Below are 22,050 nucleotides of genomic sequence, written 5' to 3'. Positions count from 1 at the left end.
GGTTACCCCGGCAAGTGTCACCCCCGATAAGCTAGCGCGGTTGCTTATCGGGAAAAGTTTCTGGACATACCCCAATCCTCGCCCAAGCTTTTTCCTCCCCTCTTACAGCTTCGGCAGAAAACACACCCAAATTCCGCGCAAACACAAAAATGGCCAAATCAACGGGGCAGAAGAGGCGCAGGGAGGCGGAAGCCGATCTCGAGCAGAAAGGCACCGCTACGAAAACCCAGGATGGCCCGCCGTCGAAGAAGAGCCGAGTCGAGGAGCGGAGGTCCCTCTTCGTGAGGTCTCTTCCGCCCTCGGCGACGGCTGAGTCCCTGACCGACTACTTTTCACAACACTATCCTGTGAAGCACGCCACTGTCGTTGTCGATCCGAAGACGAAAGAATCCCGTGGTTATGGATTCGTCACGTTTACCGATGCCGACGATGCCGTCGAAGCCAAGCAGAAGCTCAACAACGAACTGTTCGGCGGCCGCCGCATGAAGCTTGAAGTTGCCGAACCGCGACACCGTGCGGGAGGTGACAGCGCTGCGAAGTCTCACATTGCAGAGGAGAAGAAGAAGCGGGAGGAAGAGATGGCCGAGGCCAAGAAGGCTCCAAAGCTCATCATTCGAAATTTGCCCTGGAGCATCAAGAGCTCGGAACAGCTCGCCAAGACCTTCGCCAAATATGGAAAGATTAAGTTCTCTGACCTGCCAAACAACAAGGGGAAGCTCAAGGGTTTTGGCTTTGTCACCTTCCGTTCGAAGAAGCATGCGGAACGTGCAATGGAGGAGATGAACGGCAAGGATGTCGACGGGAGAACCATTGCTGTGGACTGGGCGGTCTCGAAAGATGAGTGGCAACAACAACAGGGTCTGGAGCAGGAAGATGAGGGCAAGGACGAACCAAAGCCTAAGGACGAACCAAAGCCTAAGTCCAAGAAGTCCAAGAAGGAAAAGGCCGACGCAGACGACGATGAGGACGAGGAGATGAAAGACTTGAACGAGGAGGACCGTGATCTTGCCATGTTCATGAAGAAGATGGAAGAGTTCGATTCCGAGGACAAAGAAGACGACGACGAAGAAGAGGATGAGGAAAGCGGAGCAGACCTCGACAAGGACGATGACAGCGAAGACGAAGAGGGCGAGGATGTCTCGAGCGACGCAGAAGAATCAGAAGAGGAGGTAGAGGAGAAGCCCAAACGCCTCACGGACAACTCCACAACTGTTTTCATCCGCAATCTTCCTTTTACGGCCACAGATGAATCCTTGAAAGAGCACTTCACGCAATTCGGCCCCATCAGGTACGCCAGGATCGTGAAAGACCGAGCGACGGAGCGACCCGCTGGCACTGGCTTTGTGTGTTTCATCAAGGAGGATGACTTCAAGGCTTGTTTGAGGAATGCCCCACGGCAAAAACAAACCGTCAAAACCGCTAGGCACTCGGTACTTCAAGACGAGACTGTCGACACGGACGGTCGCTACACCATCGACGGACGTGTCCTATCGGTGGCTGCTGCGGTGAGCAAAGAAGAATCGGCACGGCTTACCGAGGCAGGCCCTGCGGCCCGCAAGGGACAAGAGAAGGACAAGCGACGTCTATACCTCCTCTCCGAAGGCACAATCCCGAGTGGCTCTCCTCTCTACAAGCTACTCTCCCCGACGGAGGTCAAGCTCCGCGAGCAGAGTTTGCAGCAGCGGAAGAAGCAAGTGCAGAGCAATCCCAGCTTGCATTTGAGTATGACGCGGTTGGCAGTCCGCAACTTGCCCAGGAACATGTCCTCTAAGGAACTGAAGCAACTGGCCCGACAAGCCATTGTTGGTTTTTCTGCGGACCTCAAGGCAGGCAAACGCACACCACTTTCCAAGGAGGAACTTTCTCGAGGAGGAGCTGAGGACCGGGAGGCCGAGCACCGCCGCAAGGAGAAGGGTGTGGGTGTCGTCAAGCAGGCAAAGGTCGTCTTCGAGACCAGGGACGGCAAGAAGGTGGATGAGTCCACCGGTGCAGGTCTGAGCAGGGGCTACGGTTTCATCGAGTACTCCAGCCACAGGTGGGCGCTCATGGGCCTCCGCTGGCTCAACGGTCATGCACTCAAGAACGAGGCAGGCCGGACGGTGCGGCTGATTGTGGAGTTTGCGATCGAAAATGCGCAGGTGGTGAGCCGGAGGAAGGCGAACGAGGTGAGGGCGAGGACGAAGCGGGCCGAGGTGCAGGAAAAGGGTGAGCAGGACAAGAAGCAAGGACGCAAGGACGTCAAGGGCAAGAACGCCAAGGGCAAGAACGTCAAGGGCAAGGCTGGCAAGGCTGGCAAGGCGGAGGCTGAGGCTGAGGAGGTCGAGGATGAGCGCGACGCGTCCACGAAGAAGGACGCCAAGGAAAAGCTGGCGCAGAGGCAGAGGATTATCGGGCGGAAGAGGATGGCTCGCAAGACCAAGAAGCAGGGTCGCAAGGGCTAGCCGCATTTTTTGATCTGTGATGGGATATTTCACGTTCGAAGTTTGCTCGAGATACCACCAAAAAAGTCAAGTATCCATTCATTGAACAAACAGATCATATTCTGCTATACATCACAACTTTGAACCTATTCTTGATTTCGCACTGTCGACCCTCTTCCCTTCATCATCCTGTTCCTTGACAGTTAAATCTGGCAACTCCTTCGGCATGATCCTCCTCGGGTTGCTCCCCGGAACGACCGAATACTTGGAGAAGTCAGTCACGCCCGCATGCTCCCTGAGGAAGTCCTCGTCAAGCAAGAGCTGCCCATTCACCAGCGGCGCCGGCGCCCTGAGGATAGCCAACACGGCGTCCGAAAAGACATTCGGCTTCCGCAGGTCCTTCTCCTCGTCAGGGTTGTTCCGCGTAAACTGCGCCGTGGCAGCAGACTCGACAGACACAGCAGGCCAGATGCTCGTGACGGCCATCCCACCCTCGCCGTCCCTCACCAACCCCTGCCTCTCAAAGTCCATGGCCAGGCCCTTGGTGAGGACGCTCATGCCCACCTTGCCCATGGCGTAGGCTGTCTTGCCCCTGAAGAACCGGCTGTATATGGGCGGGCTGACGATGACGATGCGGCCCCCCAGGGTGCTCCTCTTCAGGTGCGGCAGCGAGGCCTGCACGGCGCCGTAGAGCCCTTCCGGGTTGACGCGCTGCATCAGCTGGAACCGCTTCATGGGGCTGTCTTCTACCGAGGCCCACCATATCGCGCCAGGGTTGTATACGAGCACATCGAGGCGGCCGTACCGCTGGAGGGATGCTGGTCAGCCAAGTGCTTTGGGCTCAAGGGCATCTGGGAAGGGGGCACGGTTTATGCACTTTGATGGTTTTCTCGACCAGGTCCTGTATGCTGGCGAAGTCCCGCACATCGACAGCAAAGGCAGTGGCCTCGCCCCCGGCTTCCCTTATTTCTCTCTCTACTGTGCTGACGGTAGACTGTGGGGAGTTTGGATCTGGCGGGAAGGCCGTTTTGGTAGAATAGGCGTCAGATGTGGACTTGGCAGCCACTACGACTGCGGTTGAGAATACTTTTAGCAATAGATTCATTTCAATCAATTTTCAAAGGCTTACCAGAATATTCATGTTTTGCCAAATCAATGGCAATTTGCCTCCCAATTCCCCTCGAGGCACCGAGCACAAGAGCTACTGGCTTCACTTTGGACATGGCGATGATGCTATGGATGGATGCAGTTCAGTTTGAGAAGCTAGCTTATCTCCTCGTTGAACAAGATAAAAGCCATACTTTGAGTTGAATAACGAGGCTCCGTATTTAGAGGCATGCGAATAACAGACATCAAAGAAAGTTAAAGGACCCTCGGTTTGGTGCTGGATTACTGATCATCTGGGGAAGCCATGGGGTGGGTTGCGCTTGGGGGAAGCATTGGCGGGCACCCAAACAGCCGAGGCTCAATATCCTGGAATACTTGGACTGCTCTGTGTATGCCTTCTCTCTGCGCGTACCAAACATCGATCATACAACTCAACCCTGAGTTTGGACATTCACCAGGGACGACGAATCAATAACACAGTCAAGCAACATGGGAGGCAAGATAGATTGCTATATCGACATCGGTAAGAGCCCAGTGTTCTGGCGCCGAGTCCAAGATGCGCATGCTCAGTTGCTGACATGTGCCCTGCCAGCGTCCTTCTACAGCTACATCGGCTTCGTGTACCTGGTCGAGAACCTGAAGACTCTCGAGTCTCATGGCGTCCAAGTAGAGTAGGTTGGCCAATATCCGCCCATATAGACGTGTAGCTCATTATATGTCTCGTCTAGATTCCACCCCATTTTGCTCGGTGGCATTATGGCCAACTCGGGTATGAGGACAACAACAGCAGCACACCATTCCCTGGCGCTAACTTGTTCCCCTTGAAGGCAACAACCCGCCCTGGTTCAACAAGGCAAAGGCAAAGTATGGATTCTACGAGGGCAGGAGGGCGTCAGCCGGCGCGGGCATACCAGAGACGCAGTTCCCCGATGATCTCATGTCGCAGAGCCACACCATTCTCGTGAGCCCAAGTGAACATCTCACCATTCAGGAAACAAACACCGTATCGTCTAACCAGCACACGCAGCCATTGAGGGCTCTGCACTATATCAAAGCCAACTACCCTCGCGAGGTGTACCATGCCACATGGGCACACCTGTTCAAGAAGTTCTGGACACCGCCTAACCTCAACCTCACCAAAGTCGACATCCTAGCCAAGGTCCTGTCCGAGTTCGACGCCTTCTCGCCCGAGGAATGCGAGCAGATCCTGGCCGCGGCCAAGTCGCAGGAGGCCAAGGACGCGCTCACCAAGGCCACCAAGTCCGCCCTCGACCAGGGTGCATACGGCGCACCCTGGCTGTGGGTGCGGAACGACAAGGGAGAGGCCGAGCCCTTCTTTGGAAGCGACAGGTATGCACTGCTCTGACGATACCGCTGTGTTTCTCCGCCCGGCTTCCCGCCTGACTGACACCTGCAATCTAGGTTCCATCACATTTACAAACACCTCGGCCTGCCGTACCAGGACATCGCGCTGTTGCCCCCTGGGGGCAGGTCTAAGCTGTAGCAAGGGCGGTCAGATGGGTCACGAGGCAATAATCAAGCGGTTCTTCTATTTACAAACTGGGGTATCTCTATAAGCATTTTGTGATGTCCTGCGCCGCTCATAATCCATGAAACAGTATTTCCATCCATGCACCATTTTTGTAGCCACAAAACCAGGTCACGTTAGTAGTAGTATAACACCGTACACCCTCAAACCTTGGAGGCGATCCTGACCCGTCTCGCCTCCTCGTCCCTCCTCGCCTCGCTGCGCGCGAGGAAGTCCTGCCTGTCGGCAAAGGCCCCCTTGGCCCGGCCCGCGAGCGCAAGCTCGTCCTTGATGCCCTCCTTGTCCACGAACCCGGCCCAGTCCATGCGCGACTTCTCCACCGTGTTGAGCTTCTTGGCCTTGTCCTTGTCCTGCCTCGCCTGCAGCCGCGAGGCCATCCCCAGGTTCAGGTCGGACCGCTGGTGCAGGCCCTGCTCCGCGGGGGCCACGGGCTCGAAGGCCGACCGGAAGGCCTTGCGCGGCATCCGCTTGTCCGGCTCGTCGTCTTCGGCGTCGGCGTCGGCGGCGGCGTCCTCGCCCTGGGACGCGAGGTAGAGCCGAGCCTCGGCTGAGTCGCGCTGCACCATCTTCTCCTCGGTGTGCACCTTGCCGGCGAAGTTGTACGTCCGCTTGATCTTGATCATCTCGCTTGGATCGCCATCCTTGCCGTTGGCCGCCTGTGCGTTCGAGTCCCCTGGACCTGCAGCAGCATCGCCGTTCTCGCCCTTCGAGTCCGTCTGAGGCTGTTGTTTCGTAGGAACGACGGGCGCGGCTGTCATGGAAGCCCAGAGTGCGTCGACATCGACAGTCACCGGCCCACTCGCTGCTTGGATCTTGCGCTCTGCCTTCCTGTGAGGAGCGACAGGTTAGCTCTTTGCCTCTCTGTTGACACACCCAAACACATGCTGCCCGGCAGGCACTCACTCCACGGCGCGCATGCTCCGCGTCTTGATCAAGCCGCCCTCTCCGCCCTCATCCTCGTCGCGCTGCGCCTGGCGGCTCTTCTGCTTTTTCTTGCCCCTCCCGATGATCGCCTCGTCGCCCGAGTTCTCGAAACCCGCGTCCTCTGCACCCTCGGCATCGCCAGCTTGTGTTTTCCGTTTCCGTTTCGCGGGCGCTGGGGCGCCAGCATCGCCGGCGGGTTCGTCTTCATCGTCCGAGGAGGCGTCGTCGCCGCGCTCTGGTGCTTCCTCCGGTGCGAAGTCTGAATCCTCGGAGGAGGCGTAGTCCTCGTCGTCTATTGTAGGTTCATGCGACATTTTGAATGGAGGTTGAATAACGTGTCGCAGGTCGAAGTCGGCTGTCTTGAACTTTGGGAATTTGTTGGATTAGAGGTTGTTCAATTTACGCGGACCAGCCTGCTCGAATAAGACCCGGGCTGCACCTAATTGGCTTCTTACTGCCACCCCCTGGGCTGCTTCACGCACTTATTTGTCTCATGCGTCCGAACCACCCTCACGCATCACGACTCACGTCTACGATCATATTGAAGCAAAAAAAGAAATTGATTACATGCAACAGGCAGGATTCGCTGGTCGTCACCGACCCAACTACTAATTGCCCTCTCACAAGCTTGATTACAGGAGAGCGGACGGGATCCGATATTTTCTTGTGGATATGGTCGCATGTGCTGAGCCTTGGTCCGCTGTACCATTATAATCGCAGGTCAAGACGGAGGCTGGTCGGCCATCAGCCTTGCTGACAATCCAGCAGTGCGCCCCTTGGTTGTGCGGGCCAAGAGACTCCAGCCTGGGACTTCAAGTGGCCTCTCACCGGTTTCACTCAGTGCATGTCGATCGATATTTGCCAAGCAACGGCCTTGGCCAAACCGACGGTGGCATTGGTCTACTGCAGGAAGACATCCTCGACCTGTGCAGACCGATATTTTCCCCCCACGTTTGTGAGGTCGCTTCCCGCCTAGATCTTGGTACGGGATGGGGCGTCTGTCAGATGCAGATGCGAAGGAAACTGTAACCCTACTTAGGTACAGCGGTTGTTTGCTGCCGAAAACGCCCTGCTACTGCATGCGCACTAATCGCCCTGCATTACGACCTGTCGTTGTCCAGATCTTGGCCATGGTCTGAGGAGCCGATAGGCGCGGAAAGGCCGTGGTTCGCGGGTCACTGGGAATATTCTCTGCACGATGCTTTTGCTCCTTCACTAGCACGGCACAGAAATGGTAGACCTCTTGCGGCGAGTGCAATCATTCGTTCATTTGGGCCGTTTCTTGATTTCTGTTTGGCATGATCACAAAGCTGCTTCTAAAATCGGCAGGTGGGCGACGTAAAAACTGGCAGGTGGGTGACAAACACTCAACTAGATTTCCATTGTACTACAAAATCGGCAGGTGGGCGACGTAAAAACTGGCAGGTGGGTGACAAACAATCAACTAGATTTCCATTGTACTACAAAATCGACAGGTGGGCGACGTAAAAACTGGCAGGTGGGTGACAAACACTCAACTAGATTTCCATTGTACTACAAAATCGGCAGGTGGGCGACGTAAAAACTGGCAGGTGGGTGACGTAAAAACTGGCGGGTGGGTGACGTCACCCTGCTGTCACCGCCCAGCTTTGGTCAGTGCACGGACCACCCGGGCTATTCCCAAAAGGGGAAAGGCGGTGAGAGAACGGACGAGGCGGCAGAATCCACGAACATAAATACCTCCTCTCCCCCCTCGAATTTTCCAAATTTCCTCTCCCTCTCTCTCTTCTTCCTACCACCCGTTCGATCACCCTGTCTGTCCAAAGCTGCCCAGAGATTAAGACTCGCACGACCGCACCAATCGGTGCCAAGTCGAGCGAGCAACCAACAACCCGAGGCTGACCGTAACTACCCGTAAGGAACAGCTCAAGATGCCACCTAAGAAAGCCAACAAGAGGCAGGCGCGCAAGGCAGCAGCCCAGAAGGGCGCCGCGACGAGAAGCAAGAATGCCGCCCTGAAGAAGGCCGAGGCCAGCCAGGCGGATGATGCCAGTAGTCCGGCCAGCAGCCCCGCCCCTGTGCCCCCTACCACTCCGACTGTCAAAGATATCAAACCGAACTTCCCAGACTTCCTCGATTTGGGTGGCGACCCGAACACGCTCACGCCCGTACCGAGCCTCACGGAGTTTCCGGAGATTTTGACCTCTGAAGTGAAGACGAACCTCCTGACCACACAGAAGGCGAGCACCCGGTGCATCGACTACAATCTGCCTATGAACTATGGGTACCTGCCGCTCCATGAGGTTGTGAATGAGAAAGAGGAGCCCTTTACCCAGGAGTGGTGGGACACTTCCAAGCCCGGCCTGTTGTCCATTGCCGACCTGGACACTCGCGAGCCCACGGCGCAAGAAGTGAAAGAGAACAGCAGATGGATCGGCAAGAGATACAAGCAGGTAACCTTGTACTACTCGCTTTCCGCGGATAAGATGGGAAATCAGACCCTCGGCGAGATCCTCGCCGTATCCAAAGTCAAGCATATCTACCAGCACATGACGTGCCTCGGTAAGTTTTATCAGTTGGGGAGTTGGGAGAAGCGGTTGGCACCAAGTGGTGCCAACCTGTTCGGGAAGAAGGCGCCTTGTCAATCACCTCCCTGGAAGGATACCGTGTGTTCTGAGAGCTGGTTGGCACCAAGTGGTGCCAACCGCCTTGCCCATTACCGTCCCGGAAGGATACCGTGTGGTCTGAGAGCTGGTTGGCACCAACTGGTGCCAACCCCATCACCTCGATTGTACGCCGTGGCAGCCTAAGGCCAATTAGGGCAAGAGCCGGCCTCATGGAGTTGGTCTCGTGACAGCCCGACTTCGCACCCTTTGGTGCCAACGACCACCCGGTGCCGGAGCTGAGAGAGCGTGGAGCTAACTAAGTGACAGCGATGAAGTTCTTCGGCCCCCTCTGCCGGGCCAAGGCAGCCAAGTTCTGGGAACACCCTGTCACTCAAGCCAACGCAACCCAGCAGATGGTCGATCTTGTCACGGGCTTCGCGGTGCCCAGGGAGCGTCATATCCTAGAGCTTGTGATCAACGACCCCGAACAGCCAGTATGCCTAATCCGGAATGGTGACCTCGGGAAGGAGCCCCGGAACTCGATCAACCTCAACACGACAGCCAACATGGCCGTATTGAAGTACCTTGCGCACTGCCCTACCGGAATCCACCCAGATGATGCTGGCACTAAGCGTTACAAGTGCGAGTCCCCGGGCCCGGATCGCCCGTACGGCTTTTCCTTTGATGACCTCTTTCGTGGGGTGGTGGCATACCATGCATGTGTGCGTCAGCGCGAGAAGAGCAGTCATGTCCATGCCAAGAAGGGTGTGATTGATGGCGCTAAGACTCCAAGTATGGGCGAGAGAGCTATTGGAAGCTACATCAAGGCAAGCCAAAAGCACTATGGTCAATACATTGCGGAAGATGACCCAGAGGACGCCATACCCGAGAACCTAGCACAACAAGGTGTCATGAACCTCGCAGAAAAGATCATCAGTATTCACAAGCAATATGAGGAGCGAATGGCTAAGGAAGGCCGCTCAACTGGACTCTCATCTGCTACCATTGACGACTTGGCTAGCAGGCTATGGCGCCGTACCGCCTACATGTTCCGCGTGGCTCAGTACAATAGCATCACCCAGGCCGCAGCGGGTAAGGGATCCAATTCCAGTAGCCGCCGTAAAGCACTCGACCCTATGGAGCAACTCCCCCCGATCGATCACAAAACAGTACTAGCCCTCATCTCGGAGCTTTACTCGCGCGGCTTCTTCAAGCAGCCGGTTGTTACCACCTCTAGGGGTATTGACATCATGAACAAATTCCGGGCCCTCCTACCAGACACCTGGTGTATTGAGGCGTACATGGCCCAGCTGGAGCGGGATGGCGACGTAACCAACCTGGCGATTGAAGAGGGCGCCCAACCGGTAGATGGCCAGAGCCCTGATGAGCAGCATCGGGAGAACCTCAAGCAGTGCCATGCCATGCTGGCCCTTATCCCACCGCGCCTGCCCATCGAGATGAGCTTTACCGATGCGCTCGAGAAGCTGGGCATGTTCCGGCCCGAAGCCGAGGGAGACGAGAAGTATACCGACTTGCGAATCGATCGCCGCGACACTCCCGATGGCCAGCCTCTAAACCCTGATGGGTACAGCCTCAAGCCTGGCCAGGTAGTTGGTAAGCCACCCCCCCCCCGACCACAAGTTGGCACCAACTGGTGCCAACCATACCGCAACATTCATGACCTTCCTCCATCAACAGTTGGCACCAACTGGTGCCAACTGCGGTCCTATTCCCCTTCGCACCTTTTGGTGCCAACCCTCGTATCCTATACCATACTAATATCTGACAGATGTCGTTGTGGAGCACGAGATGAAGCAGAGCCCTCTTAGGGGTGTCCTCCTTGCCAACGAGGTCGGCACAGGCAAGACAATAGTGTTTGCGATGGCGTGCAAATTTTCTCTTGACCATCGCCTGGCGATGATCGCAGATGAGGGCCTCACTGAACGCGATGAGACCGACCTGCCGCCCGTCATGCCTACACTGATCCTCGCCCCCGCCAGTGTAATCGAGCAACACTTTAACGAGATCAGCAACTACTTCCCGGATGGCACTTTCCACATACGGGTCTACCACGGTTCCGTCAACAACACCAGTCATAACCCCGCGCTACAGAAGGCGGTCATGACTACTGAGCAGCTGATTGCGGAGATGGACATTGCTGTGCGCCAGAAGAAAACCTCACAGGTAAGCACTGGACTTTGGTTTGCATGACAGGGGTTGGCACCATTTGGTGCTAACCTGAGGCGAGCAAGTCCGCACCACTTGGTGCCAACTCCCCCAGTCCAGTATTAGCTAACCCAGTCGGCCAACAGAACGCGCGAAAGCTTTGGCTATGGTCATACAGCACAGCAAGCCACCGCTTGCTCAAGAAGGAACCAGCCGTCACGTTTACAAGGCCAAAAGAGCGCCCCTACAGGTTCGGCCCCTGGGAGTTTGATGTCCATAATGGTCTCCTACCCCTCGATCCACAACGCATGGAGCTTATCCGCAAGGCTACAGCAAACAGTTACCTCTCGGCTAGCGCTGCTGGAAAGCAGGCTGTTGAGTCGGCCTTCCCTTTACCCGCCCCTGGGAATGACGATAAGGATGAGCCTGTTGATGATGATGACGACGGCCAGGTCGAGTTTATTTTCGACAGCAAGGAGTACAAGATTCACAACCAGACAGCTAGGGCCCACCACGTTTCTGGTCCGGAACAACAACAGCTAATCGAGCAGTACGTGCTCGATGGTGGTTCGACTACTTACACTAATGACAGTGGGAAGGAGGTTCAAAAAGTGGCAAAATTCCTCTCAAAGTTTAATCTCCTGGACTTCCCCAAGGGATTCTACTTTCAACACATAGTGGCAGATGAGTGCCAGTTTGTCCGGAATCCCCTTACCGGCTTCTCTCGTTTACTGCGACTCCTGATCAAGATGTCTTACCGCAACCGACCAGATAAGGAGCAAAACCCCTCATCCTTGGTCCTAGTATCCGCTACTCCAGCTATCAACCAGGTCACAGACTACCGTGGATTGAGCAGCCTGTTTTAGGAAAACATGGACCTGCCCGCAGATCTCTGTGTGGATGGCGAGATTGACAAAGAGAGTGGCCTGCTTTGCGGCCTACCCGAGGATATCTCAGAGGCTCGTAAACACGAGCTTACACAGGCCTTCACTGTGAACAAGTGGAAGTGGTGGTACATATCGCCCATCGATCAGTTAGACAACACTAAAGAGGATGAGAGCACCCGTGGCAGAGAGGTTGTCAAGGGCATGCTGAAGTGCATCTATATGCGCCGTGGTATGGATACCATCCTGCAGTTACCTGACCATAGCGATGGCTCGCCATGGTATGTTAGCCCTCGAGATGGTATCCCCCCACACCATATCGAGACGCATGCCCTAAGCTACGCCGCTTTGAAGCCTATGGTTGATAAGTTCATGAACGATCATTTCCAGGACCTTGCCGTATCCTCAGGGGCTGCTGGCCCACAATCAATGGCTGTTACTCTATCACACGGCGCTCAGGTTCAGGCTACCTTAGCGGATGAGGGTGGGGATGACGACGGTGGTAACCTGGATATCAGCCTCCTTCGGATCCTAAACATAGCCTCCGCGGATTTCCTAAGTGTGATGGCCATGATCAGGGAGGACGCGGTCGCACAGATGCCGGCCGATGTCGTCCTAGAGGAACTCGTCAACATCGGAGAAGCGAGCGGCGGTCCCCAGAGAGCCCGGAAGCACATCAGAGACGCATCTCACTCCCAGGGTGTATTGACATTCGGCTCGGCGCACACCGAGGCCATCATGCAAGGCACCGGCGACTTCGGCCTGTCGTACCTACAGCTCCTCGCGCTCGGCGATGATCCCTATGACTTCATTCCTGTTGAGCGCAAGTCTGTCCTGAGCCGCGTCCTGGCACGCTCCCCTGTCAACACCCATGTCCTGGCTCTATGTTGCCGTCGTGCCACGGAGAAGGAGAGGACGCTGGTCATGGTCAGCACCCCTTGGCAGCAGTTGTAAGTAACACAGTCGGCACCCTTTGGTGCCAACCTCCCTCGATCACCCCACTAGTTGGCGCCAACTGGTGCCAACCAAGCGCCCCCGTTCCCCTCCGCACCCATTGGTGCCAACCCCAACCCACACAGAGTCCAGCTGACTAACATGTGTCCATCTTAGGACGCTGTTTGCCATCATGAAGAAGGCGTCCCTGAACGTGTTGTCTGTCCGCGCCGGCATGACAGCAGCTGAGAAGGCTAGCGCTTTCAGTGCATTCAACGACCCAACCACCAACGTCAACGTGCTTCTGCTGAACACTATGGTGGGCGCGGCTGGTCTCAATCTCCACCACTCTTGCAACTTCGGGATCCAGGTGCAGGTACCATGGAGTTACGGCAGTTCTGGACAGTACCTAGGTCGCCTTGTCCGCCTGCGGCAGACCAAACCCGTCACCTGGGTGATCTTGACTGTCAATGATACGGCATACAACTTTCTGGAGCACCGAGCCTGCCTCAAGGAGGTCCAGGCTCTGAGCGCCACACTCAAATTCGGTGGACCGCACCTGAACACCCCATTTTCCCGCAAGCTTCTGAGTTACGAGGTCCTCCGCGTGTTTTGGAGCCAGCCATTCAACCGCATGACCTGGGAACATGCCCACCCCCAGCACATCCAGGACTTTACCTCCGAGAACTCGCGCACGTTTGGCCAATTCTACAGCCTCCTCTCCAGCCTGCTACTTGAAACCGAGAAGGCTGATTTGCCTGATGACTGGGCGGATATTCTAAGCGCGGCGTCCAGCCTCAAGATGGCGCTGCCCCTGGCCTACCTCAAGCACTGTAACGGCATGCTCCCAGAGCAGCTGACGTGGGATGAGATGCGCACCGTCTGCGATAGCGCCCAGAGCGACCCCGATGTCCAGGAGCAGACAAGCGATTTTACCCCCACGAACGAGTTTGGTACGGTATCCAAGTTCAAGCAGCACCCTCTGTTTTCGGTTCGGCCGGATGATGACACCGCGGAGGGCAGTGGCCACCAGGCAGAAGGCAGTGGCCACCAGGCAGAAGGTAGTGGCCACCAGGCAGAAGGCAGTGACGATCAGGCAGAAGGCAGTGACGACCAGGCAGAGAACAGCGCTGAGGAAACCCCTAGCCGCCGCCCGCGCAAGCGTCGGTCTACCAGCCCAGTGGCGAGTCATCGTGAGAAGCGTCCCCGGCATGGTACCGCCGACGCGCTGGCGGACTTCCTGAGCGATGGCGATGAGGTGGACGAAAGCTGAGCAGACAGTGTCGCCGGCTCTGGTGACATCAAGGGAGATCTCTCGGACGCGGATGGTGGGGAGCACGAATGATCCGCGGACATGTAGACGCGCTACCATGGCACCTTTTGGTGCCAACTGATAGAAGTAGTCTAATGAATGCCTATCCGCACCTTTTGGTGCCAATTACATAGGCCCTTTGATCCTGAACATCTTGCGATTCCCACGTTGAGGTCAGCAGCTTGACGGCCACTGACCATGTGTTTAGATTGGCAATGGGCAGCCTCACGGCGCGCTCAAGTCAACCCCCATAGTGTAATTTGATAACTAGTAGCCCCGAATTTACCGGCACTGGCAAATAGTAAACAGTATTTTAAGTAGCCTCCTCTGGCAGCCCCCGCAGAGCCCGCAAGCGGGCAGCCTCCTGGCGGAGATAGGAGTTGTGATAAGTCTAGACGCATCTTTCAAGGTTATCCTCTCCTTAGAAAATCAGAGGGGATCCCCCTAAACCCCCTCTTAACAAAAGTGTGCAAAGTGGTGATAGTATCTAAGTAGGTGGGAGATTTGTGTGTATTACTAACGTACTGTTGAGGATAAGTGGGGCTATGGGCGAAATTCTAGTGATAGCTAGTAATAGAAACAGACTAACTGCGCTTTTTATAGACTGAGCTTTAGTTATAGTAATAGAGATGCTTTATAATTATAGGAATAGTAGACTGCAGTGGATTAGCCACTACAAGTAAGGTTAGTAGTGGTCCATATATACACACGGACTAACTTAATTAATAAGGTCTAGCTAACTTAACTACTTAAGTACCTAGGTAGGTGCTTCACCACCTAGCAGTAAGGAGCAAGGGTTAAGGGTGGGTAGGCCTTGTAGGGGTCCTTGTAGGTCCCTTTATCGATAAGGCTGCCACACTATTACCCTTTTTTTTCTTTCCTTTCTCCCTCTCTTTTTTCCCCTTCTTTCTTTCTCTCCTTTTTTTATTTTCTTTTTTTTCCTATCCTTCTTCTTTTTCATTCTTCCTTTTCTTATCTTTTTATATTTTTTCCCCTTTATTTCCTACCTTTTTTATTATTTTCTCTATTTTTTTTAAAAAAATAACTATTCTTTTTATTATATTAAAAACATACTTTTATAAGTTTATTTAAAGATTTTAATAATAAAAATAATAATTTTATATATTGAAAAATTTAATTATTCTCAAGTTATTAAATTCTAGGTTAAGTAAATATAGGATATTCATAGTCTTCGATTCCTAGGTCTTAATATATTAGCTATAAATTAAGCGCTTTCAATGTATGTGGTGGGCATATTTAAGAAGGTATTACTTAGTAATCTGCACGTGTTGGTTGGGATAATTACATGAGTGCATTTCTCAAGTTGTATAAATACGACAAGGTCTGATCATCCTGATCCTGCAAGTTGCCTCCCCTTCGTTTTTTTCCTTACTGGCCGCTCGGTGTCGCCTCCGCTGTATTTGCATGTGCCCACTGAATTGCGGAGAGAACTGCAATAAGTCTAAGCTTCAAATTGTCCTACAGGATGTTGCCCCTAGCCTCTTTCACAGACTCCCACATCTCATCCGCTGCCCTTACCAAGTGTGCTGGAAGAGGTCCTTTTCTAATTGACCCTACACTTTCCTGAATGTTATGTATTTGCCGCCAGCCGTTGTTCTCGGTGTTGGAAGGCACGGTCGGGTCTGGCTGACTAAGCCGACTAACACTTATACCCGCTCCTTCTGAGCGCCGGGAGAGATCGTAGACTTCTCCCTAACATCAATCAATAAACTATCGTTTGCTCAAATAACTCATCAGGTTGTGAGCCCGGTGGAAGGCACGGTCGGGTCTGGCTGACTAAGCCGACTAATACTTATACCCGCTCCTTCTGAGCGCCGGGAGAGATCGTAGACTTCTCCCTAACATCAATCAATGAACTATCGTTTACTCAAATAACTCATCACTCGGGACTACTGAACTCTAGGTTGGGTGGACATGGGACATTCGCGGTGTCATGTATTTGCCGCCAGCCGTTGTTCTCGGGATCTGGTGAACTCTAGGTTGGGTGGACATGGGACATTCGCGGTGTTATGTATTTGCCGCCAGCCGTCGTTATTGGGATTTGGTGAACTCTAGGTTGGGTGGATATGGGACATTCGCGGTGTCATGTATTTGCCGCCAGCCGTCGTTCTCAGGATCTGGTGTAATTACGATCCTGAGAGGCGAGTGCGCCTTGCTTTTGGACTTGAAGACCCAGCCGTCGTTCTCGGGATCTGGTGTAATTACGATCCTGAGAGGCGAGTGCGCCTTGCTTTTGGACTTGAAGACCCAGCCGTCGTTCTCGGGATCTGGTGTAATTACGATCCTGAGAGGCGAGTGCGCCTTGCTTTTGGACTTGAAGACCGTTCTTGGGATCTGGTGTAATTACGATCCTAAGAAGTGAGTGCGCCTTGCTTTTGGACTTGAAGATCGTTCTTAAGATCTGGTGTAACTACGATCCCGAGAGGCGAGTACGCCTTGCTTTTGGACTTGAAGACCGTTCTTAGGATCTGGTGTAATTACAATCCTGAGAGGTGAGTGCGCCTTGCTTTTGGACTTGAAGACCCAGCCAATCGAGGAGACATCCAGTAAGGGGCAGGGGTCAAGGGTTCCCATAAGGGTCCCTGCAGGTCCCTTATCGATAAGGCTGCCACACCATTACCTCTCGCCCCAAAGCCTAGGAGGTAACCTTCCTTTCTTCTCTTTTCCTTAGGCAACCCTACTCTTTAAATCTATATACTGAGACGGTCCTCGTGACCTATAGTAAAAGAAGGCTCAAATTGTCTGTAAAGAATTATTGATTTAAAACTAGAGCTGCCTAAAGAATAGTATAGGGGAAGTAGCGAAGCTATATAGAGGCCACCTAAGCTATAAGATAAGTAGGGTGTATGGACCCATTGATTGGTCCTGTGGGCGATTAGCCCATGGCCTTAACATATACTATAAAGTAGCTACCTATAGCTTTACCTAGAGATTTTCTTAATAGAAGCTTTCTTAAATAAAGTTTAATAAATAATAAATAAACTTTTTAAAATTTTAATAATATAAGCTTAAATTAAATTTATAATTATAAGTAATTATATTTAAATAGTTAGTTTATAATATTTTAAAATAATTTAAAAATAAATAAAGTTATTATAAATTAAACTTTATTTAATTAAAAGTAAATAATAAATATATATTATAAAAATTTTAAATAATATTACTAAGTTTTAATATAAATATATTATAATAAAATAAATAATAAGAATCTACTTATTAGTATTAAGAATATTTAAGAAAATTAAAAGCTTAGAAGTAATCCTTAATACTAGATAGGATACTAAGGTAGAGCCAGCTGGCACCAATCGGTGCCAACTCCAATATTGATCTAAATTCACCCATAGATACCACCATCACTAAATCTGCTCTGCCTTAATTGGCACCAATCGGTGCCAACTCTAACTACGACTGGGTGCCCACCAAGGCCACCGTCACCAAATATGCTCTGCCAATTGGCACCAATCGGTGCCGACTTCAGCTGCGACTAGGTGCCCACACAGGTCACCGTCACTGAATCTGCTCTGCCAGTTGGCACCGATTGGTGCCGACTTCAGCTGCGACTAGGTGCCCACACAGGTCACCGTCACTGAATCTGCTCTGCCAGTTGGCACCGATTGGTGCCGACTCTAACTGCGACTAGGTGCCCACAAAGGTCACCGTCACCGAATCTGCTTTGCCAATTGGCACCAATCGGTGCCAACTCTAACTACGAATTGAATTCGCCCACAGATATAATAATCACTAAATCTGCTCCGCCATAATTGGCACCAACTGGTGCCAACTCTAATTGCGTTTGGGTGCCCATAAAGGTCGCCATCCCGAGGTCGCCGAATCTGCTCTGCCCCAATTGGCACCAATCGGTGCCAACCGAGATAAATCATCTATTACCCACGGGTCTTGGTGCAGTACATTAGGAAGGATAGGGCATATCATATCATAATAAGGACTTCAAATGTATGTGTTGTTATTGTAATTTCATTTTGGGGTTCTAGCAATATTGGTATTGTTCTGGTCCGTCGGTCCTAGCAATATTGACGCCGCGCTAACAATGTTCTTAGGGTTCTAGCAATAGCAATGTTGATATCATGATGAATGGTACTGGTGCTGTGTTCTCCTTAGGCAGAGGCCTCGAGGGCTGCCACCCTCTGCTTGTGTCGCGCACTCTTCTCCTTGTGGGTGTTCAGTTGGTGAATATTCACGAAGCTTTTGTCGCAGATCTTGCAGCGGAAGTCGTAGGTCTTGCCGGCGGCAAGGTTCGCGATGCGTTTCTTGTGTTTGGCGGAGTTGTTGTGCTTGATCATCTCGCTGCGCTTCTTGCAAGTGACATCGCAGGAATCACAGTGAAGATTCAGTGGCTCAGGATCTGGATCCAAACCGGCGGCGATGTCCGCCTCGCGTTTCTTGTGACCCGCGGACCTGTTGTGAATGATGACTTGGCTGGGTCTTTTCATGTGCAGGTCGCAGGCAGGACAGTAGAGAATCTGTGACTCGCGCTCTTCCTTGGTGCGTTTTGGATGTTTCTTGATGACTCTTGGCGGCCTAGGAGGTGGGCGAGCGTCGACTGGGGTTCTTGCAATGACAGCGGCATGTCTCGGGCCTTCCTCGTGTTTTTCCAGGTCCTGGATTTTCTTGTACTTTTTACCGCAGGGCGGGCACTCGAACTCTCGTTCGACACCGGCGGCGTTATCCGCAACACGCTTCTTGTGCATGACGCCTGCCTTGTGGGTGACGAGCTCACTTGGAGTGCTGAATGACGAGTCGTAGTCGTCACAGTGGTAGATCTTAGCGTCTCGCCGCCTCGCACGAGTTTCGCGGGCTCTCTTGTTCATATCGTTCTGGGAGGCAAGCAATTCTAATTGCTCAGCTGACAGATCGAGTCTGGCCCTCATAGGGTCGTTCAATGAGCTGTGGCTGCATAAACCTCCGTAAGTGAACGAGTCGCGAGGCCAAGGACAGCAAGACCCTATCCCATAGTCCTTGGTGATGGAGCGCATGGTCCAGAAGTAGAATGCGAACATGCACTCGAGTGCATAACTGAGGACTCGAAACCGCGGGACATCCTTTGCAGAAGGAATGCCGAAATAGGCTAAGACCCCCTTGTAGGAGATCTTATAGCCACTGTCGAGAGCCGCCTTGACACAAGTGGGGAGCATCTTTCGGTAGACACGAGGGTTCTCATAATGTCTCCAACGGCCGCGCACGCCTAGCTTGGCGTCCGAGGCTTCGCCAATGTAGACAAGGGTGGGGTGGTTTTTTTTCTCGAGGACGAGGACATAGATGCCCCAGACTCCGAGATACTTGACAGGGAGAGACTTGAAAAAGTTGACGTCTGGGGGGGTGGAGGCGGTCATAGCTTCCAGGAGGCCAGGGGCGAAAAAGATGTTGGCGTCTTGGGCGATTTCGGACAGGATCTCCTGGTCAAAGAAACATTTTGCGAAAATTGAGTTTTTGCCTTTGACTTTGACGGACAGACATTTCCATGTCTGTGAGACGACGAACTCGAGTACAGAGTCGTCTGGCATGGTGAGGACAGTGATCAGATTAGGACATGTATGTTCGAGCTTTTTGACGGAATGAGTGCTGGTGTCGGACGCCGTAAAGAATGATCGACGTAACTGATGAAGACGAAGTGGGAATGAAAGTGGGAATGAAAGTGGAAATGAAAGTGGGAATGAAATTGGAATGCAACTCTCGCAGTGTAGACAGCTACTGCAGGGAAGGCAGCCATGGGGAAGGTGGGCGGCCCAGGTCACGTGATCTAGGCAACCCCACCTTCCTGCAGTGGCTACCTACACTGCGACTGCCGTCGAAGACAAGGGCCATGCGGCCAATGAGGCGGCCATGACCCTGGAGAGGGTAAAAAATAAAGACCGTAGCTTGCCTCACGGGAGTGGACGAAGGGGAAGGATGCTGTGGCGGTGGGTCGGCACCCTGGGAGGCCCGGGTGGCTCTCAGGTGCGAGAGTATGTTCCTTCGTTACTCGGCATGAGTCCGTCAGAGACTGCAGGGCTGCTCGCCTCGGATAGTCGCGTGGCAGAGATGTGCTAGTCCCGTGTGTCTCTCCGCAAAACCAGGACCTCGCTAGAGTAGGATTCGCAGGGCTGAGTAGCGTAGCGTAGGTGCGCTACGGCGGGATCTGAGCGATGATGTATTTTGGTATGCCGCACAGCTGAAGACAAAAAATAACACTTGAAACCAACACAATGGAACCAACACAATGGAACCAACACGCAACTCTGCGCTGCGGCTATCGTTCTCCCAAGAAAAGCCTCCCGGGCTGGAGTGCAAGGGCAAGCGGCCGCTGGCAGCCCCTTGACGCTCACGTACTCATGCCGTGGACTTGTTGAAGCTTACTGCCTGGCACAAACGCTCAAATTGCAGAGCTGACACAGCGTAGGATTCGATTCCCCCAAGGCATAAATCCGGCACTGGGCCTGGGCATGATTGTCGCTCGGTCATCAGGCTGGGGGTACCTGTGGGCGATGACGGGGATTGCATGTTCTGTCCCATGCCCCATGTCCCATATCCCACAGGTAACATCAAGCCCTCAAGCCCTCCTGCCCAGTCCGGCGACTAAGACGAGGTCCGGCGTGGTGACAGGACGCACAAGGGGCGCACAGGGTACGCCTCTCCCGATGAGGTGTGTGCGGGAGGCACATGGCGGGCCATGACTTGTCGGATCGCTTTTCGACAGGTCGAATCAGAGGCCGTGCCATGCGTGGTGCTTGTGGCTCGTCAAGGCAAGCCTGCCGTGGCCGCGAGCCTTTGGAGAACCCTGCCACCCTGCCTCGGCTGCTTGGTCTTCCCTCTCGCATCGCTTGTGTGCGCAGGCAGGCTGGCAGGCTGGCAGGGCAGGGTGCGATGCGTCAGAGGGGCCCGATGCGACGCTGAGGTGCCGTGGGGGCCGCCCAGCTGACTAGACCCGTGCTCTGGTTGTCTGGCTGCCCATGTCGCTGGCGTGTTGGCGTGTTGGCGTGTTGGGTGTGTGTGTATGTAGTGTAGTGTCGTGTGTTGTCGTTGTTGTCTGTTGTTTCCGGAGTTGCATCCGATGACCTACGCCAAGATTGGCGAGCTGCAAAACTTCCGAACGGGGCTCCTGCCCAGCCTGCCTTGCCGGTACTTGGGCCGTTGTCTTGGAGAAAGGCTACTACTAGTTCTGCTAGCGTACCCAGGCTTGCCAGGTCCCCAGGTGGTCTAAGCACCCGCGGTTGGGCCCTTGCCGTCCCGTGCTGGCGCCGCGGTGCTAACAGTTACGCCACAGCCTGCTGTGCTCGTTATGTCCTGCTGTGTCCTTGGTATTCCCGGTTGTCGGCCTGCGCTCTGCATGGTGTGCATGCTCTGCAGCAAGTCCCGGCCCAACGTCGCATACAGCTCAAGACACATGTTCTCGCTTCCAGATTGTTCTGCAGAGATAGATGAATCTCTGGCCTTGACCGCTGACCCGGGAGACGGGGTGACCCCAGCTTGCACATCACCACGTCGATCACTCGGAATACACAATATCGTGGGTGATATTGTCCTACCAAGCCTACTTACCTACTTACACATACACAGCACACTTACGCACTCAGTCAGACACTTAGGATGAACCCAGACTCCCATTTAAGCTTATGCAGTCGAACTCACAACCCTTCCTTCCCCATACTCTCGTCCGGCTAACCTGGGCCGACATGTGGGGCCTTTGCTGCATCCCGGACTTGCAATATGCTTGGCCTTGACTCTTGTCTTACATTACGCATTGCGCTGCTCATCCTGCCGTCGAACACCTCCCCTACTCAGGACATTACATACACCCCACGACCTCGGGTTCAGTAAAAATCCTATCCTCGTGCCCTCCAGGCCCCATCCCCCAGCCCCTGGCTGGCTGTCGTGCCGCCTCTTGACTCTCGCCATGTCAGCGCCACTACCCCAACCTGTCAACATCTTCTTCCCCCTCTCCCCTCAATGCTGCCAATAAGGCGCCGACATATCGACCGCCGATCACTTCAAGCCACTCATGACGGGCAGGATCACCCCTCGTGACGTCCTCTTTTTGCCCGTTGGGTAGCACTCGAGAGAGACATCGCTCCATCTCCCACCTTTGACTCGAACACATCTCAATTCTGGTCACATTTGTCCTGCCACCCACGACAACGACTCGGGCCCGCGG

At 53.7% G+C, this 22,050-nt stretch overlaps 7 protein-coding genes across 7 annotated transcripts; 4 read left to right on the top strand and 3 right to left on the bottom strand.

Annotated features, from left to right (window-relative positions):
• Positions 1-149: 149 nt before the first annotated feature.
• On the top strand, positions 150-2,441 carry KVR01_008586 (mRNA-binding ribosome biosynthesis protein NOP4; the record flags this gene model as incomplete). The annotated part of the gene is made up of 1 exon (XM_044787563.1): positions 150-2,441. The coding sequence occupies one exon, from the start codon at positions 150-152 to the stop codon at positions 2,439-2,441; it is 2,292 nt and encodes a 763-aa protein (XP_044642353.1).
• A 111-nt stretch (positions 2,442-2,552) lies between these two features.
• On the bottom strand, positions 2,553-3,643 carry KVR01_008633 (uncharacterized protein; the record flags this gene model as incomplete). Its single annotated transcript, XM_044791834.1, has 3 exons — positions 2,553-3,227; positions 3,298-3,491; positions 3,550-3,643. The coding sequence occupies 3 exons, from the start codon at positions 3,641-3,643 to the stop codon at positions 2,553-2,555; spliced, it is 963 nt and encodes a 320-aa protein (XP_044642400.1).
• A 308-nt stretch (positions 3,644-3,951) lies between these two features.
• Positions 3,952-5,081, top strand: KVR01_008741 (uncharacterized protein). Its single transcript, XM_044786834.1, has 6 exons — positions 3,952-4,050; positions 4,120-4,198; positions 4,256-4,296; positions 4,355-4,488; positions 4,555-4,877; positions 4,950-5,081. Exons 1-6 carry the CDS (start codon positions 4,017-4,019, stop codon positions 5,029-5,031), a joined length of 693 nt encoding a protein of 230 aa, XP_044642508.1. The 5' UTR covers positions 3,952-4,016; the 3' UTR covers positions 5,032-5,081.
• KVR01_008778 (uncharacterized protein) lies at positions 5,058-6,588 on the bottom strand. Its single transcript, XM_044787013.1, has 2 exons — positions 5,980-6,588; positions 5,058-5,904 (listed from the first exon to the last, which is right to left on the bottom strand). Exons 1-2 carry the CDS (start codon positions 6,312-6,314, stop codon positions 5,220-5,222), a joined length of 1,020 nt encoding a protein of 339 aa, XP_044642545.1. The 5' UTR covers positions 6,315-6,588; the 3' UTR covers positions 5,058-5,219.
• A 1,322-nt stretch (positions 6,589-7,910) lies between these two features.
• Positions 7,911-11,617, top strand: KVR01_008717 (uncharacterized protein; the record flags this gene model as incomplete). The annotated part of the gene is made up of 4 exons (XM_044785843.1): positions 7,911-8,541; positions 8,913-10,199; positions 10,375-10,769; positions 10,898-11,617. The coding sequence occupies 4 exons, from the start codon at positions 7,911-7,913 to the stop codon at positions 11,615-11,617; spliced, it is 3,033 nt and encodes a 1,010-aa protein (XP_044642484.1).
• Positions 11,618-11,623: 6 nt separating this feature from the next.
• On the top strand, positions 11,624-13,841 carry KVR01_008670 (uncharacterized protein; the record flags this gene model as incomplete). Its single annotated transcript, XM_044794791.1, has 2 exons — positions 11,624-12,585; positions 12,746-13,841. The coding sequence occupies 2 exons, from the start codon at positions 11,624-11,626 to the stop codon at positions 13,839-13,841; spliced, it is 2,058 nt and encodes a 685-aa protein (XP_044642437.1).
• Positions 13,842-17,844: 4,003 nt separating this feature from the next.
• On the bottom strand, positions 17,845-20,991 carry KVR01_008677 (uncharacterized protein). The gene has a single exon (XM_044792440.1). It carries the CDS (start codon positions 19,421-19,423, stop codon positions 18,017-18,019), a length of 1,407 nt encoding a protein of 468 aa, XP_044642444.1. The 5' UTR covers positions 19,424-20,991; the 3' UTR covers positions 17,845-18,016.
• Between the last annotated feature and the right edge of the window lie 1,059 nt (positions 20,992-22,050).

Source organism: Diaporthe batatas (assembly GCF_019321695.1).
Source record: "Diaporthe batatas strain CRI 302-4 chromosome Unknown Contig00010, whole genome shotgun sequence".
NCBI classification, from domain to species: Eukaryota; Fungi; Ascomycota; class Sordariomycetes; order Diaporthales; family Diaporthaceae; genus Diaporthe; species Diaporthe batatas.
The sequence above is the reverse complement of the archived record's forward strand: the minus strand, read 5'-3'. Positions and strand labels throughout refer to the sequence as shown.